Genomic DNA, 19622 nt, shown 5'->3' on the forward strand with positions numbered 1-19622 from the left:
AAGAAAGATCCCGTATCACGGCGCCTGGAAAGGTCTCGTAAGCTAACTTAATTTTTCTTGACACATAGCACAAAATACTTCCAGTATGCTACATAAATAATACATTGGAATGTGAGAGGTCTACTCCACCATCTGGATGCTATAAATGAACTCTTACATAAGTTTACTCCAAGGGCACTGTGTGTACACGGAACATACTTCAATTGTACACACACAAACTTTCGTTTGCGATATGCCATTTACTGCAAAGAGTGCAATGATGCTCTCGTCTCGTCGTACAGTGCGACCATAATAGTATATTAGGGTGTCGCCTGACAGCATTTGAAGCGGCAAACGCCCCTTGAAGCAGTTGCAATCAGAGCCGTGCTGTTTGATAAGCTTAGTAACTATTAGTTATCTATACATCCTTCCCAGCTATCAACTTTCCTAAACAATATTCCCGAGCTTTATCACAGAACTTCCCGAACCTTACATCGTGTAGTAGGTGATTTCAATGCACATAACACCCTTTCAGAAGATTCTCGTTGTGATTCGAGAGGGCGGTTATTATAAAGATTTCCTCTTCTCCTCAAGTGCATGCTTACTAAATAAGAAAGAGCCCACGTTCTACTACATAGCAAATAAAACGATCTCATGTATAGAGTTAAGCATTGCATCAAGTGCACTCGTGCGATACCGGGAGTGGAACGTGATCAAAAATCCATACGGCAAGGACCTTTTCCCAGTCGTCTTAAAATTTACAAACGGCAATGGGTGTTCTCCACGTCTGCCCCGTTGAAATTGTAAGAGTCGAGGATGACTTTGGGATGAAAACTTGGAGGTTTATTTACATTATTTACAGTGAGACGACCAAGAAATTAACAGTCATAGAGTCATTACGGGCCGACAGCAACTCGGACGCTGCGGCCCGTGGCAAGAAGCTCGAAAGGGATCAATGAAGGAATGCTTTCTTGCTGCTCCCGGTCTGTGTCTTTTAAGCCCTTCGGTGTCTCGAAGTCACGTCACGTTCGGCCAATCGGCGAGCCCGCTCAGGTGACGCCATTTTCGGCCAATGGTAGGCGCCCGTGCGATTGTGTCACACCCGGTGGAGAGGGTCGCTCCTTGGTCCCCAGTTGTCCGAGTGCTCTGCGGTCTTGCCTTCCCGGTCTGCAACTACCGTGACAAAGGCGGACGGGAGGGATTGCTGCCAGGGCTTCACGGTGCATTACACCCGTCTTGCCTCTTGGACCCACGTTACCTGGAACAGTGCCAGGCTCTCGCTTCACTTTCGGGAAGAGTCAAGCAGTGAATAGCTCCAGATGCGGCGTACGAGGTGGGGGCCGCCAACATGCTTGCACGTGCCGCGCCTCGGGAATGTGGTATACGTGCTTCTTCGCTCCTTAATTAGCTGTTGCACAATTTCATGTGGTCTAGTGAACTCGACGGAGGCTCGGGAAAAGGTCCCGTATCTAACATAATGTCGACTGTGCCCACTCGAAACGATACAGAGAGCTGACACATCTTGACCTGGGATGACATCTGTACTCTCCCTATTGATGATGCAGTGTCATATTTGATGGCGTATGTAACTTATGCTTCGTCAATATGTGTTCCTAAAAGGAATGGATCGCACTCTAAACGACGTATTCTCTGGTGAAATGAGGAATGTAAGGAAGCTCGCAAAAATCAAATTAAGGATTGGTGTACTTGCTTGGCGATTAAGAATACGACACACCTGCGGCAGTCACTTTGCGTCTTGACTGGGATGGATAATCCGACTTGTAGTAAGTGCGGCAATAATCTCACAGTCCTCCATGTTCTTATTCAATGCTGTGCATTAAAAGCAGAGAAGAAAAAGTATTTACCTTCTGCATATCGCGTAAATATACCTCTCCTCCCAGCATTTTTTCTTAGCAATGAACCGCTTTTTAATCTGAAAAGTGAGTTCTGAGCTGAAAGAGACACCCTCAAAATCATTTGGCCAGGTAAATATTAGCGCGCGGTTACCAGCCCTTGTATTCAAGGGCTCTCTTGAAGCTCAAGTGTCACTGTTATGTTTTGTTGTATTGTGTTTTTAACGAAACCCTATCTCCGTAGCCCACGTGCCTAACTGATCAGTGCCATTATCTTAGTACCCATATATTTCACGCCATTTACAGCGACATGTTTTACGCCCCTTTACAACCATGCCACATCTGCCATAAGGAATTCATTGTCCACGTCATCCGCAGTTCATCCATATCATTACTGTTTGTCATGACGCTCTTTGGCCAGACATGGTCCTTGTGCCATAAAACACCACAATTCATCCTGAACGAACCTCTTTCCCCCAACATGCCTCACTGGGTGTGCGAGAACAGGTATGGGCGACACATTCGATGAACCTCTTTGATGTCCATTTGGGTCAATGGCTATGTGCCAGTGCGTAATTGCGGATCTTCGATGAAAAATACATTAAAAATTTTTCTGGTGCTTCTCACTCAGGATAGACCTCGCGTCATGTTTGTTTAGACAATCCTTTCTTGTCCTAACATACGGGGTGATCACTCGCAAGACCTGCGGAATTTTCAAATATCGCCTGTCGCAGGTGACGTAATTCTAGTCCTTGAGGTTGACTGTTCAGAGAGGCGGGCGGTGCATGCACGAGAAATCGAAACATATTCGACGAGCTAAAGCTAATCAGTTTCTTAATTACTTTGCAGTACGTGTTGCAATTTACGAATTGTAGCGGGTTAGTTTGTAAGGCGTATCTGCTGGGAACTAATTTCCAGCATGATACTAGTTGGGAGATATGCGCCATCAAACTCGCCGTAAAAATTCACTGGTGTCCCATTTTTTAACAAGACGCGTTTTTATGCATCAAAGCGCTAACGTAACTGGAACGCCTATGTATTTTGTCCCACACGTTGGGAAATAATATCTAATAACACCGTATAGCAGCTGAGCTACACCGGTGGCTAAAACTCGTGGCGGGCATTCAGCTCAAAATTCCATTGGACTGTGGACTTATGCGCGGGCCGGGTGCAGTTCGAATGTCTCCAATTATTGTAAACGTAGTCGTTTCACGATAAAGTGCTGATGTCCGCAGGCCACGTCTCGTGGCAATGACAGAGCGTTACATGGAGCTGGCTTAGTTGGTTCGTGGTGCCACGAGAGCTGCCAGCTGAGGAGAAATGTCGGCAAAGAAGCACGAATTGGACGAGGAGGATGCTGGACTAACAAGTTGGCCTTATAAAAAAAAAAAGGAAAGCGATGAATTAACACGCTTGTCAACGCTCGCACGACCCGCATGAGCAAATTTACAGAAGTGCATGCCGATGACGGTTCATCGATGACCGTATTGTGTGGCATCTATACAACTTCTCTATTTTGCGTCCGTCGTCATTGCCTCAGGCAAAGCCACGTCGCCGTTATCGCCGGGATCGAGCACTGGGCACCGCGAATTATAAGGAAATAATGGAAAATGAAACATGTCGTTACAACAGCCGGACGCTTGTGAGCCGGCACTGTGGTTTGCTGGCAGCGTCCGGCGCTTCCATTTCTGGTTACGAGGGGTGACCGCCTGTTAGAAACATCGCTGATGGAACTCTGTCAGACATTAGGCAGTTTTAGTCGGCTGTCCGCAACCACCCATGTACGCAGCGCGCAAGGTCGTGTGTACTTAGCGAAGCACGCGCGCATGAAACGGCTTTAGTTGGCGGTACGCAAAGGTTGAGAAGGGAATTGCTGACTTCTACGTGCAGGAGCCGGTAGTGTGCTAATCAGCACCGCCATATGCTATCTTCTGAAACTGTGTAGCCAATATCAGCCGCCACGAAGCCAAACCACAAGCCGGAGTCACATCTTCGGCAAGAGCCGTTATCGAAAATATCGAAAAGGTAGACAAATGCGCTCTCGTGGACGCGCGAGAACACGCGAGAACGTCCCGCAGAGCTCACGGAGCCCACAGCGAACGCTACGCAGCTTTAGGAAAGCTGCGGGCGCACGCAAGAGACCGTGCGCACTCCTCCGTACTGCGCATGCGCGCTGTCCCCTCCGCGGGTTTCCTGCGTACGGAGAACTGTTGCAGACGTCCAACTAAAACTGCCTGTTGTCGTGGTGAGCCAAGAACGGCACGCGCTCCGCGAGGCATCATACAGCGTTCACCTGATAAGGTTTCTCGCTCGGCTATTCATGTTACTCAGCATCGTCTTCTGTTATCAACCATCGATGACCAGCGAACGAAAAGCCGTTACCTAGGCTCCCGCTAGCGCGAAATAAACGCGTGAAACGTGGCTTTGCGGTCCGCCAGTGCGCTGAACACAGACCGCACACAGCCGTCTGGTTGTGACGCTGTTCGCGAGGTCCTGCAACGTTCTTTTTCTCGATGGTTTCATTCTGTAGGCTCGCATTGTGCTTTTTCGAGCGGCCACGCTTTCCAGTCGATACCGGTGTTGCAACGGCGACGCAGTGTTGAAAAAGTAACCCAAGTCGTGCCGTTCCCGACGCAGTTCATGGTGCGACGTCTATGTCTCATGAACCACATCAAACCTTCTGTTGAGAGTTAGCCTGGCTTTTAATGCACTCGGTAGTTCGTAAGCCGTTGTTATAGCCCGCGTGGACAGTCTTCTGCTGACCGGTCGCGGCGTTGGTATCTTTCCATGGACCCGTCCGGAAGGGCAGCGTGACTTTTCAGCCTGGAAGCAACGCGCCTGGTAAGCTGTGTGATATTCCTTTATGCATGCGCTGTCGGAAACACAGCATCAGTGTTTGCAGCCGGTTATACACGCATCCTGGACGGGCTCTTATCAAGTTGCGATATAGGACTGCGTCGGGGTTCGCGCTTGCGGCTGTATACGCGCTTTCCTCCGACATGGCGGCGAGGATGACGTCAGCGCAAGTCATCTTGACGGCCGTAAGCTGCAATAAGTCTTTCTGGAGCTATCAAAACACAATTAAGTTTTTTTCAAGCGATGCTTTCTCTGCGAGCCCTACCGAACTTCGCTTATATCGTGGTTGCTGCTGACGCCTAGTGCAACTATGTGACGCTCATTTGCTCCGCTGCCAATTCCAAGTAGCTCGTCGGGACAAATGGGGCGTGCTTAGCTTGGCGTGGCACGGTCGCCCGCCAGTTATCATGTCGAAGACGCTGGAAAGAAACGGGCGAATAGTCGGCCCTACCACTGTCGTTCGCATCGTACACGCCTCTACGCCCGTGCGTCTTTCCTCACTATCGTTCCCTCGCCAAAGATCAAACATTTTGCCTTGCGGTACGTACATAACACAGGCGCGTTCGTGCCCGCAGAGCACGACACTTCGTATATATAGGACACCACGGCAGGCTCATGAGAAACGACAAAGTTTCGGCACAGCTTTGAACGTGGGTGTCAGGAAATCTCCAAGTTCCCCGTGCGACAGTCGAAGAAGGCTGACGAGACCAAGAAGCGAACGCCAGCACAACTGCAACCCATAGCGCCGCAGAAACGCCTGAAGACTACCAAAGAATCGGTGAACCGGTGGGAAAGTGGCTGTGACCAGCGACGGGCAAACACCATCGCATTCTTTCGTGAAACGCGTGTTACCCGTCACGGAGTCATCGGCCTCTCCGAAAAAAGGGTCAAGGTGACGGGAGCCATGGCTAAGAAGACAACATAAAAAAAAATGTGCCAAGATGGCTACATCGCAGCTTCGAAAACTGAGCTACTTGGAGAAGATGCGCACGACGAAAAATGATGCGAATGCAGAAGGCGGCGTTTCTGTCTGTGGCATGGACAATGTTTCAAATGAAGCGAGCCGAAGTTTGTGCGATGGTGACGTATTGCCTGGGCCTGCCTTTCTTAACGAGAAAAGTGACGACTCGAGGTGCAGTTCGGTCATCTCGACTGCAGACGGCCCGGAACCATCGACCACAGATGGAAGCGCGGTTACTGCTGACGCGGCTTCCCCACCTACAGCACTCGACAATGCTGTGTGCTTTATTGACACCGGTAGTGAAGGGGAGAGTGGTGTGGGGGGAAAGTGAGGGTCATTTGTCAATAGACCCGAGTTTGGTGCACAAATGTGAACAGCGTGGAAAGACTGTCGTGGTCTGGAACAAAGAAGAGCACGATGACTATCATGTCGTGCTGAACCTGAGCCAGGCTGAGCGTGTCGCTATAACATCTCCCAAAGTGATGGCCGCGGGTCGGAAACGAACTGCTTAAACTACGACAAAAAAAGACGTCTCGAACGAAGAAAGCATGCGCTGAAAAAAAAAAAAAAAAAAAAAACGAGGGCGTTGTAAGTGCAAGTGAAAGTGCAAGTTAATTGTAATTAAGAAGGTTTTACATAATTTATCACGTAAAGGACGGCGTTGCATAATTTATTTCTGTGGTGATTTCCTGTGGCACTTTAGACTGTTGTGTGACATAGAAGTGAAACCTGACGCAAGTTTATGGGGCGTTTAGTACGCTGTAATTCTTGTGCTTCTCTGGAGTCGGTATATATGTTGTACCGAGGCCCACTGGCTCACGGGGATATTATTCTTTAGCTAGTATGTAAAATTTAAATGGACTCTATCCACAATCGCATATATTTATTAAATGAGCATGCACGTTTGCATGTGACATCTAAGATTGTTTGCTGAATATGTGCGAAGCAGTATTTATTTGTCTTTTTCGTTTATGGAGATCCATGGCGAATTTCTCATTTCAGTAGTCGTTGAATTTAGAAGTGATCTACAGTTATGTTTGGGTTGTATTGACAAAAAAAAACAAAAAAAAAAACATTGTGATCTTTGTACAGTCATACCTTGTTACAACGAAGTCGCATCCAATACGAAAATGCCTTCCTTATATTCGATATTCGTCGTAAACTTATGTCGTATTTAGTCGCAGAATTCCCGCTCTCGCGTAGCGCTTGCACTCCACATATTTTTCATCAAGACATAATTTCTTTTTCTTTCCTGAGTCAATCGTTCCATTCTTGAAAATTGCGGCACCGACTGTCGTCTGCCTGTTTTGGCCGGTGATGATGATAGTGTATGGCAGCTGAGCACACAATCGACGCCTGCAATCACAGTTTAATCAAATCTAAATTGCAAGTGGGGAGGTTTCTGCGAATTCGTGAAGTTTCTGTGTAGCAAGTTGACAGCAACCCCTGCATTGTTTGCCTGTAGTCTCGCTTCGCCATAGGGTGACATGGAAGCTACATGTCTGGTTTCAAGCTGAAGGCCGATGCAAGATGGCACTGTTTCTAAATAAATAAATAAATAAATAAATAAAAATGTCAGTGTCTACAGTGTTGACACTGACTTTGAATAGTGTAGTAAACGGCGGAAATCCGTAGTCTCTTCCGCTGCTCCTGCCCGTTCATCGGACGTCCTGGAATCCAGCGCGTCTTGTTGGGAAGACATAACAAACCGTTGGGTCTGTTTTGTTTTCACTCTGTGTGTGTGTGCGTGTGTGTGCCTGCGCACAGCTGTGCCTCTGAATGCGATATCACTGAGGTGCCTGGTGTGCTGGAAAGCTTGCTGGTTCCCGTAGCACCTACTTAGGAACTAAGGGGGATGGAACCCGCTTACAGTGGGTCTGCCCAGAAACATGCTATTTATTCGTTTATTGGCTCCCGGTTAAGCCATACTATTCGCAAATGGAGGGTCCTTGCAGTTCCCGCCAGAGTAGAACCTGAGCTCTTATTACAAAGGTAAATGTTGCTTTGTATGTAGTAACATTTTGTTTGAGATTGCAATAGCTGGTGTGAGAACTGTAGTTTACAGCAACTTTATTTCGTTTTCTCTTTGGCACCTAGAACCCTTGCTCGGAAAATTTTCGCCGTGTAATTACACCACCCCCTCACTCCGGATCGATTTTCCGTGGAAAAAGAAAGTCGAGCATTATGTGAGCAAATGTGGTACTCATTGCATGCTCATACTGTCGAGAGCTTATATTCAACAATTACTTATATTCGTTTTCTTTGTACGTACTTAGATTACACTGTACAGGCATCATGTTGCCTATCGTAACGTATAACCTTGCCTAGTCTTCCTTGGGACCATAGCTTGTTGACACCTTGAGATATAAATTAAACTGTGCAGATATATCTGCACAGTTCAATTTACACATTTTTAATATAACGATAAACAGAACTCTACGCAGTCAGTGTCTAGGTCATGTTAGCGAAGATCTGTTGACCTACAACAAGCTATGTCGACGTTTGTTTGGCGAAAAAAAAAGAAAGAACATTGTTGCTTTGGTCATGCAGTTAAAATTACCAGTGTTCGGGCTTCACACAACAAAAGCACGCACAAAAGCGCCACCGTCACTGGCTTACATAGCATGGCAATTCAGTCCGTGTCAGTGAGCACACCTCTGTTCTGTATCGTACTGTATATCATGACATATTATGTCGTTATGTATGTATATACATAGTACATAGTGCAAGAACACATCGAAGCTCACCTTCTCGCGCAGAAAATGACTCATGCTGACCCCAACGGACAAGAACACGCTGAAGATACTGGGTATGAGGGATGCTTGGAGAGAAATTAGCAGCGCGGAAACCATACTTGACGAGATTTGAGAACTCATTGATATCAGCCCGACACCGAGAAACATGCACCTTAAGATATACAAGGACAGAAGAGAGGCAAGATCAGAAGCACACAAAAGAAATTTCGCCGGGAGAGAAGACGTGTTCGACGTCGACGCGACCACATACAAAGAACACTCCGGGGCGGTAGCCAGCGCTATTGATCGCCAGCTTAGAGAAATAAATTGTGCTTCGATCAAAGGCAACATCATCTTCGAGGCCGACGAAGCGGAAATCGCATTCGCCTTCACCCACCAGGGCGAAGAGGCCACTACAGCAATACTTACGGACTCGCAAGAAGCGCGCAGAAGGTACAGCAATGGACGCATATCCACTGCGGCCATCCGCATACTGAAGACGAGAAAAATCACCTTTTCGAGATGCTTCGTTACGCGTACACCAGGCCATGAAACTGTGACAGGGAACCAGCGTGCCGATGCCAACGCCCGAGCATGCGCCAACCAGGGGGCGCACACCACGACGGGTAATCGGACGCAGTCACCAGACGCTGTGGAGCAGTTTTAGGAAACCCAAAAGCCCTAAGGAGGATCTACCCCACTCCCCACAAAGACCTTAGTAGAGAGCAGTCGGTTGCTTGGAGACAGCTGCAGACTAATATGTACCCCAATCTGAGTCTACTCGGCAAAATCTATCGGGCAACATATGAGAATAAATGCCCGCTATGCGTGTGAACACGCAACGCTTTATCACATTACAAGGGGTTGCCAAAAACCAAAGGTAGCGCCAGTGCACAAAACACCAACACCGCTGCGGGAGGCTGCGCTGTCCTGCTCGAAGCCAGACGAACAGCTCAAGCTCACCGACAGAGCTATCAAGATGGCAAAGGCCACAGCGGTCCTGGACTGAGGGTTCCACCGTCGCCGGGATACCTCTTCGTGAAAATAAAGTTTTTAATTCATTCATTCATTCATTCATTCATTCATTCATTCGTTCATATTGCCTCCTGAGCCAGTGAGGAAAGAAGACTCACGTGCACGTAGCACGAGAAAACACGCTCACCCGAGCGGCCACAGTGTCGGCGCCGCTACCGAGATCCCGCTGCACCATGACTGATCGGTCTACGTAAACCATGGGAACGGCGGCTGCCATTTTTGCGCGGCCTCCCACAAAGTCTACGCGGAGAAAGAGCAGTTGCAAGTAGTCAGTTTTGCCCTGGAGACTGCAGACCCTCAGTGCTGGTGGTGGTGTGGCTTTTGCGTTGCGGCCGCTGAGCCTGAGGACGCGAGATCGAAGCCCGGCCGTAACGGCCGCATTTCAATGAGAGCTAAATGCAAAAAAAAATAAATAAATACAAATAAAAATAAAAATAAAAAAAACGCCCGTGTACCGTGCATTAGGTGGACATTAAAAAGAAAGAAAAAATAGGTGGCCAAAATTAACCGGAGTGCACCACTACGGCGTGCCTCACAATCATGCCTTTGTTTTGGCTTGGAAAACTACATACTTCTTTATTTTGTTCTTCCGAATTTTGCGCTATTTTCAAATTATCATGCCAGCTGAACTAGCCAAACAGTCAGTCCTGCTCACTAAATGCTGGGGCATCACAGGAATCTCGCCTCACCTGAAAGGTCACCCACTCCGCCTTGTGCTGTCAAGGGAAACGTTGCTGCTCCTGAATAGAGCGTGAGTCGTTGCTTATGTTACGGGTTCCGTGCAAAGTGCAATGCAGCAATAATCGCAACCTGTTATTACGACTGTGTATATAGGTTCTACACTTCTTCACTGAATAATATTTAGCCTGTGTAGGGGCCCTTTGCCCAATCTGAAATGGAAAAGCCGAGCTTTCCTATCACGTTTTCAACCTATGCAAAAAACAGCTTTTCTTCTTGTGCCTATGCATTTTTAGGTCTCTTATGACATGGTTTTCACGGTTAGCTTGACAAGTTCTTCAGATTACTTATCCTGACTCAAATTTTCATGACTTTTGATACTGCTATGCTATGCTTCGATGCTGATGATGTCGATACTACAAGTTAAGAAACAGTTCTCCTGAAGCCACACTTCGATAAACAGACAAATGCTTTCACAGTTGTACGTGGAAACCTTGGCAAATAAGTTTCTGTATCGCAGCTGTGACTCGTGTGCTGGTGTATGATCGCCAGTGTAGCAGAAGCACAAAGTTTGAAAGAGCGAGTACACATTTGTGCGCCAAATGTGCAACTACAATATTCATTGGCTCATGCGAGATTTTGGGCCTGGAGTGGTTATGTGTGGGAATCAGCTTCGTCGATGGGAGGATTTGCAGTTGACTACTGCTTTACCCAAGCAAGCAAGATTGAAAGTTGATCTGATAAATAGAGGCAAAACAAGAGAATCGTCATCCTGGAGCTAGCGTTCTAAAAAGAACAGTTGTCTTCATCGTGGCAGCAATGCATCGAGGCTGCGCATTCACCTTTTTGACCTATGTTGATCACATCATACTTTGCGCAAATTCACAAAATCAATGAGCTTCTTGAAATCAATTTTTGTGTGCTTTTCTTTTGATTACGGAGTCTTCGTTGACCAGCTAACGCCAGTTTTCTCCATTACAGTGTTGCGAACTTCCCAAACTAGGTTTCTCCTAAATCAGGTTGTGAATATGTATTTTATAAAGTTTTTTTTTTGTCATCCAAACAGACTAAAGCCTAAATATGCAGGTGGTGCCGGTTCTGAGGCACCGGGCTGCACCAACGCTGCAAGGTCCAGTGGTATACTACATGTCGGCGGCGCCATAGCTTACATCCTATGCTTTGAAGGACAAGGGTGCAGGGTGCATCGCTGTACCTTGGTACATCGAGGGCCTAGGTGCAGCGCACGCTGCATAGGTGCAGAGAAACGTGGTTGAATCGAACAGACCTAATGTTGCAGTGTGAGTTGTGCTGACACCAGAGTTCAACGTGCAATAACACAGCCTCATGCTTGAAGCTATGTTCACAGAAGAAGACGTCAGCACGTTTATAATGTGGTCGACATGCAAAACAGAGAGCCAATCCAGTTGGCGCGCTACCAAAAACAGTGTGCAGCTGTTGTTACATTAGACATTTCTAAAGCATACGATACTGTGGAATGCCCCATATTAATGAAGAGGATGTAGGATATTGGATAACCTGAATACTTCGTGACGTAGATTGCAGTTCTTGCAGGGCAGTGAGTTTTGCTGCGCACAAAGTGGAATTTCATCGGGAAAATTCAGACAGACGGGCGGCGTTCCTCAAGGCGCAGTTTTATCTTCGCTCAGCTCCATTCCTTATCATCAGAATGTACGCACTTACGTTTACACTGATGACATAGCGTTTTTTGCTTGAGCAAATGACGTTCAGTCACTATAAGAGTGCTTACGGGACTACTTATGCGAGCTAGAAGCACGGCTGGATAGTATTCGCTTGTCCCTTAATGTAAATGCCATTCTTGTCTTCCCTCTATATGAGCCAGTCATAATATCCCTTTCATACCGCCATTCCACTATCCCACAAATAGAAAAAGTCAAGTGCCTTGGAATTATTTGTGATGGAAATCATAATTGGCTGTCATCATAACTTCAAAAGCTTCTCGTGCAATTGGGATATTAAGAAGGATAAGCAATAATTGATGGGGCATGCGCACACACACACTCATAATGAATTACCGCATATATATCCGACCTATACTAGAGTTCGGCTGTGTGTTATTCTCCGGCGCCCCTGCTTACAAGCTACGTCCACTAGTTTTGCTGGAACGGGAAGCGCTTCGCGTATGTCTGGGGCTACCAAAGTTTGTAGCCAGCGCTGTGCTCTACAAGGAATCACTATTACCTTCGCTTGAAATGAGATTTCAAATACTCACAGTTCAAAGATTCATAAATCTCTATGAATCCCCTAGAAGAAGGTCCTAGTTCATCGTCATCAAGCAACCAGTCCAATATTTTCGAGTCAAATGGCCTCGGTTTCACACGCCACAAGTGATTATATCACAATCATTATTGAATCCGTTATATGTAAATATAAATGATGTAATCAGGGTAAACAGCATCTCAAATAATTGGTTATTACTTATGACTTATACCCAAATAATGCAGAGCAGCTTTTAACGTCTTACTTTTAACGTCTTACGTTTAACGTCTTACGTTTAACGTCTTACGTTTAACGTCTTACTTTTAACGTCAACTTTTAACGTCTTACTCCAGGGTCACTTTGATCAGCTCCACACTAACGCAATTATAGGAACAGACGCTTCGCAGAGTAAGGAAAAGGTCGGAGTTCTTTCATCATCATTGGATTGGTCTTTTTCTATTCGGCTTCCCGACTTCACTCCAATATACCTAGCGGAATGCCTAGTTGTTGTCCTAGCTTTACTTAAGCTACAATCTTCCAGAACAACCCCGGTAATATTCACAGATTCTTTGTCACTGTGCACCTCACTTACTGCTCCCGGCGAGTCGCATATATTAAAAACTTTGTACTCACTGGCTCCAAGTCATTTGCGGATTTTACGATTAATATGGGTACCTGGCCAGAAAGGCATATTTATGAATGAAGTGGCAGACAGCTTGGCCAAGGCTTCTATCAGCGGCCCGGTGCTTATCATTCTTCCAACGATGGGTTTTATCACATCTGTCAGGTTTAGAAGACACATCCTTTTAACATCAAATTCAAATCTTAAATCATCCTCGGAACTACACCACTTACACTTCCCTTGGAGCAGAAAATTTTGCAAAACAAGACAAACTGAAAGGACATTAACGGGACTGCGTTGTCGAGTCCCATCTCTAAATGTTTACGTGCACTGATCTGGACTGGCATTATCCCCTTTGTGCCATTTTTGCAACTCATTAGAGACGATCGAACACTACTTTCTGGATTGCCGGCGTTTCTCCTCTCTGAGAAAAATGACATTAGAAATTGCAGTGCGACAGCTCGGCCTGCCATTGAGCACTCCGTTACTGCTCTTTCGGAGCGTCTGTGCTTGGGCATTCACACAGGAACGTGTGCATCGCCTTAGAAAAATTCATTATTGAATCAAACTGATTTCATTGATGACCTTATTATTTTCATTCCTCCTTTACTGCCACATTTATATTATACATAATTTTTTTTCTCTTGACTGAATGACAGTCTACTCAACCATTTTGAACTTTCCTCGCTTCAATTTATGCGACAAAATTATAGATTTTTGAATTCATTAACTCATAAGCGAAGTCTGCCCGGCTCATGGCCAATCCCAGTGAGTGGGTATGCGCCAAACTAATCAAAGGCATCATCATCATCAAGTTTGGACAAGAGCGAAATGCCAAGATTGACTCGGAACCTCATTCGAATTCTAAGAAAGCTGGCACGGGATGACCCTTACGGAATGTAGCAGTATCAAAAGTTTGCCACTTCATGACGCCAATCTAAAGTATGCCGAACAAACTTGTCTTGCATGCGGTGACGTAGTACAACCATGCTTACGCGCTTACAAGTAATTTGGAGCGAACCACGGAGGTACACGTCCTATTCGAACATCCTTCTACACGTCCTATTGTTCCTTTATCCAGGCTGAAACTGACGTAGACACGTGACCACTGTGCTTATACAATGTGACTCTGTAGCAAGTTGCTCTGCAGCCCATGAACGGTACCGGGTGCATGAATAGGCGGCTGTGCGCAAAGCCTCGACCGCTTTGTCGGGCTTAGAGTTGTGTCTGCTTATGGCGAGATTCGCACGTGCTGCTTCGTTTGGTATAGCAGCATACGTTTGTTTTGCCGGTTACAGGCAAATATTTTAAAGAGACGCACAAGTCAACAGTACATATCGTTGCTTCATTAGCGAACCTCCTTGTTTACATGGCGGGAGGCGCTCACTGCACCGCGGTGCGGCCACAAGTCATACTTCGCGTGCCAATGCGAAGGTGATTTGCGCTGACTGAAATTAAAACACAGCGTGACGTCAGCAGTTCCTCGTATGGGTCATCGCGGCATCGCAGCTCTGCTTTCGCACGTCTATGTGTCCTCCACGTCCTAGAACAAGTGTTCCCTCGATTAGGAAACATCTTCGTAAACAAGGCCTCACATCGCCAGATCTAGGGAAATTTCCCAAGGACCGGCAGCAGTGCGGTAGTATCTTTCCAAAATCAGCTGTTTCTAACCTCTGTCGCAGGCTGATCCCGAAGATGTGCAGTCTAAAAACACGACAAAACACGATGACTGATGACGAACCGTACTTATTCTGAGAACCTCGCTAAATTAACTGTGATGAAAACTATAACAATGATTATCATTACGATGATTGCTACCGATGACAATTCGCACCCTTGCACAACTGCATGGTATACGCACGAGGGTTATGCGTGCTAGAGGTACTTTCGCTGTAAAAAACATCTGCCGAGGACCCTTACAGCAGCCTTGTGTCGGGACTACAGCAATGGCGTAGAGTTTTCACTGTATGGTTTGTTAAAATACTATCTTCAATACGCGGATAGTTTGTGTCGTGGCAGCTGCTTCGCCGAGTCCCGATATATAAAAAAACGATAAACGAGCAAAAAAGCTGAAGCGGGAACAACATAGCAGGACGTTAACAAAAAGCAAGAATGAAAGAAAAAGAAAGCGATGTGAAGTATTTTTCGACTTCGCTTCGATCGTATAAGAGATCGCGCGGGCACTTCAAAAAAACCGGCACCTCTCGCGCGGGTTCATGGGCGAACCGGCCGGACAGCCGAAGGCATCGCCGAACGGCGCGAAGTTGCTCATGGCGTCGGTGCACTCCGGCGACATGCGGTGCCCCGAGCTGTTCGTCCAGCAAGTCACGTGACAGGCCGTCAGGAAGAAGACCTGTTCGGCGCTGTACGCCTCCAGTCCCCGGAGGGGCACGTCCTGCGCGACGTTTCGGAACCGCCTGTAGGCGTCGTGCGCGATTTCCAGTGCCGGAAGTACGGGGTAGAGCGACGTCACGTGGTCGGACGCGTCAGAGGAAGGGCACGTGCCAAGCTTCCACAGTGGCTGCCCTGGAGCCCCGCTGGCGTCGGTATCGTTGGTTGGAGGAACCCAAGCCGACGGCGTACGGTCTCCGTCGAGCAGGAGCGTCAGTGTATTGATGGTTCGCACCACCTGCAGGTACGGGAAGTGGCCCAGCAGAATTATATAAAATCTGGCTCCGTTAACATGAACTCGATGCGAGCGGGTCGAGTCAGACACCGGGATGGCCGATCTCGACGTCAGACGAGTCAGACACTGTGATAGCTATTACCGTGGCGTCACAGGCGCTATGCTATTATTCTATGCACAATTCCTACGCTCACTGTACTTTTACGGCTACCGTTGGCGTTCGAGTTACTTTTGTGCTTGATGCATGAAACGACGTTTTGTTATGAAAGTAACTGGAACGCCAATGCAGTTCGGGAATTAATATCTCGATGCTGGTGTCATCCTGAGAATTCGTTTCAAGTGGATCCGCCTTGCGAACTCCACGGCTGGAATTTGCAAATAGCGATATGGGCCATAATAAGATAATTAGTTAGAACGTTAATTATTGAATTTTTGTTAATTTGTGTATTATGCATTGCAATTTCTTGAAGTAATGTCCGCCTCTTCGAGTAGACCAGCTCATGAATTAGAATTGTGCTATCTGCCACAGGTAAAATTTAAATATATGTTGAAAAAGTACCCTGATACACCCGGTATATCAGTTTCCGTGGTTACACAGATGTTTTACAGCAGGAGTTTTCTGCTGTAAAGTTCGCGCTTGGTGAGGGAATGTCGTACAGTGTCGGTATAACGTAAAACTATTCCAATCTGTTTCTTTACTTCGAATCTGCTATCAGTCTTCCATGATAGATCGAAATGGCTGGGGCACCGTCCATATGTGCGGGTCCTAGGCAGTGGATTAGGTTTGAGTTATCCCGGCCCAGGTTACGTCATTGATGTTATATCAGGATTGTTGCGCCGTAGGAAATTTTTAAAGACATTCCCAATTGAGCGACCCGACTGGCCCGAAAATGTTACCCACAGATGGCGCTAACAGCTGGTGCCCCTAAGGTGCCTTGATCCCATGCTTCTCCGTAACGGCGGGAGGCGGCGCAGACATCGAAGCACCCTAGTGTCCCATTCAAGTAGGCTATAGGTGAATACTTGTCACCGCGCCGTTTCAAAAAGGATGCCGATAAATCACCATCATCATCATCATTATCAGCGGATAGCTAGACAATGGTAAACAGCGAGAAATTTCTAAAAACAGAAGAAAAATTACATATAGCGCCACGAGGATGTTAAATATAAGAGATGCACAGAAACGGAAAGCTAACAAAACATGAATTCTCATAGGTACTGGTATGTTACTTAAATGCAGCTCGGAAAAGTTAAAAATGGGCGAAATATATCGCCCTGTCTACGATGATTCTGCTTTTGTACGGAACGTGTATCGGAACCTGCGACGTGTATCGTGTGCAAGCGCGGCATTTTAAGCCGATTCAGGAGCGAACTTTTTTGATCATGTATGCAAACGTGGTGGTCATAAACATACTATTAGCACTAGTATATGTGACGTGTACTCATTTACGCATAATTACGAATGCAGCTTCTTTCATAGATTTCTTAAGGCAGTTCCGTCATCGCCCTACCTGCAAGGCATAGAGAAAGCCCAGGCCACCGTAATTCATGGCACTCGTCCCGTCCGCCGCATAGAAGGGCCCAGTGACTGCTTGGACGCCGACGGAAATCGCGTTCGAGACGGCGTCGTACGTAGCCACGTTGGACGACTGTAATCGGAACACGCGGAGGCTGGATTGGTAGGCATCGGTGTTCAGAGACGCCCGCAATCGCCGTCGAATCTCGGCCCAGTGCCCGAAGAAGCCCCGCGTCGCGTTGTCGTAGTCGGGACCGTACAGTGCCTCCCCCCACCAGGCGCCCTCGCTCTCGTTCTGCTTCGCTTTGGGCCACACCACGGTTGTGGTGCTGCCTAGGCGCGAGCTGACAGCGCCGATCGCCTGGGAACCCAACGCGCTCGTCCAGGTCCGAACCTTCCCGACTGCCGTCTCGTGGACGTTGCTCAAGAGCTGCGTCACCGGCAACCTCGGGTTCGCGGAGGCTGTGCCGGTGCCGTGGTCGACGCCGGCGAGCAGCACGCTGTACGCCATGGCGGTGTGGGCTCCGCAGACTAAAGGGTAGGCTTCCTCGCCCACCTTGTTCCCCATGAAGAACGTGCGCATCGTGTCGCTGGTCACGGCGGAGATGACCTGGACGAACCACCACGCCGTGTGAAACGTCAATTCCCGGGCCGTGTACGAAGCGAAGAGGACGTTCACGGCGTCCAGGAGCCCGGAGTCGGTCAAGAACAGCGTGTCATCCTCGGTGAGCAGCGGGTTCGCCCCGAACGCGGACTGCATCGCGTCGACCCAGTCGCGAGCGTCGAGCTTCGGCACCAGCGCCGGCAGGTGGCGCATTTGGAGGAAGCGGGGCTCGACGCGGCTGGCGACGAAGCTCGACGACAGATTTCCCAAGACGTCGCGCTGGACTTCGGCGCTTCTGTTGCGTAGGAAGGAACGGAAGTCTGGCGCGAACTCGCCTCCGCGGAAGACGACGTCCAGCAAGAGTGACACGTACGCATCGTAGAGCTTGTACGCTTCGACCTCTAGGTGTACTCGCTGCGCGATGTCGACCACGTCCGTCGAGCTGATGCTCACGGAACGGTGCGGCGGCGAGGCGCCGTGTCCCAGCGAGGGCCTCACTAGGTCGACGGTAAACCAGAGCGGCACATACCAGACCACGGACATATTGACGATGGTCGCAAGCGTGAAGGCGTAGTCGCCCTCGTCTCGTATCCGGTGGCCGTCGTTTCGTATCCGATCGCTGTCGCCGCTGCTGTTGGTGTCGTGCAGCATCCACGGGAAGAGTTTTTCGGTCATGAAGGCGAAGAGCTGTTGGACGCCGTCGTCGTGGTGGTTGCCGGTCTGGGATTCCCGATGCATGCAGGCGTCTACGAGACGCGTCACCCTCGCCGCGACTCTGTTGCCGGTGGCCTCGTACCATCGGGAGCGCGCCAGATCGTACAGCCACTTGCCCATGCGATAGATGGTCACCGACGGCACTACCTTGATACCGTTTACGACCCAGTGGGAACAGACGAACTTGCCGAAGTCATCGCAGGGTCCGATGGCGCTCCCTTTGCGGTAAAGGCCCAGGTTCTCCGCGTGGTCCACGCACCCTGTCGTGACGCACACTCCGGCATTGGCGCTGCCGATCGCCGCGCGCGACGGCAGGAGCAGCGCTAAGGCGACGGTGAGGACGGCGACGCCCAGCAGAACGACGGCGAGTCCCGCACACCTGCCACGCCACCGGCGTCTTTCGTCGTACGGCGACGGCGAATGCGCATAGGACGGAGGTGCGGCGTGAGCCTGCAGAAAAGATTTGATGAAGCAAACCACGGGGTAGGCATTCAAGGATCACGCTGAATACTGCGCCGTCGGGAGCATTCCGACCTATATACACTTTCGACCTGAAATTTACAGCTTTAGTTTTGGTGAGTGGCTTTGACATGAGTCACTTGAATGAATCAGGCATCTTTATTCAATACGGGATGGCTCTTCGGCCTAAACGACCTGGGGTTCAGGGAAAGGAAACACCATACGACGATGGATGCTTGCCTCATAGGAAAACTCCCGCATAGACAGCAGCGTGTCTTAACTGGGATTGACTGTCGTAGTTCGGTGGGACATCTTCAAAAGAGGTGGTACCTGGTCTCGGCCATTTTTGCCCGAGATCTCTGTATCCGCTTTGGAGACTGACTTCGTCTGGCCAAAGCGGTTTTGTACCTTAACTTCGAAGTGTCTAACTTCCCGCCTATCTTCATGCTGGAAAGAATGCTATCGAAGAATAAATATATAACAATTTGTAATAAGCGTCAATTTTTGAAGATTGCTCACGAATTCGTTGAGTTTTCTGAGTGCGTCTGTGTCCTCCTCGGTCCGCTGTTTCGGCGCCGTGGCTCTGGTGGTTCCGGTACCGCGGGACTTCGCCAAGAAGTTTCCTGTTTATTCGAATAAACAGCAAAATTCAGGGGGGTGTTCATTGTGATTGCAACGAATGACATCGTAACTTTGCTCCCTGAATGGCGCACTCTATTTTAGAGAACAGATACGTTAATATGGCG

At 48.3% G+C, this 19622-nt stretch overlaps 1 protein-coding gene across 1 annotated transcript; it reads right to left on the bottom strand.

Moving 5' to 3' along the window:
* Positions 1 to 14842: 14842 nt before the first annotated feature.
* On the bottom strand, positions 14843 to 19487 carry LOC126518249 (uncharacterized). Its single transcript, XM_072285290.1, has 2 exons — positions 17095 to 19487; positions 14843 to 15586 (listed from the first exon to the last, which is right to left on the bottom strand). Exons 1-2 carry the CDS (start codon positions 18535 to 18537, stop codon positions 15143 to 15145), a joined length of 1887 nt encoding a protein of 628 aa, XP_072141391.1. The 5' UTR covers positions 18538 to 19487; the 3' UTR covers positions 14843 to 15142.
* Positions 19488 to 19622: the final 135 nt, after the last annotated feature.

Source organism: Dermacentor andersoni, chromosome 11, assembly GCF_023375885.2.
Source record: "Dermacentor andersoni chromosome 11, qqDerAnde1_hic_scaffold, whole genome shotgun sequence".
In the NCBI taxonomy this organism is placed as follows: domain Eukaryota; kingdom Metazoa; phylum Arthropoda; class Arachnida; order Ixodida; family Ixodidae; genus Dermacentor; species Dermacentor andersoni.

Coding starts and splice junctions, on each gene's coding strand:
- LOC126518249 (XM_072285290.1), bottom strand. CDS start 18,537: ATGGGCAAGTGGCTGTACGATCTGGCGCGCTCCCGATGGTACGAGGCC. Junction 15,587..17,094: donor GCTTTCTCTATGCCTTGCAG/GTAGGGCGATGA, acceptor CCGTACCTGCAG/GTGGTGCGAACCATCAATAC.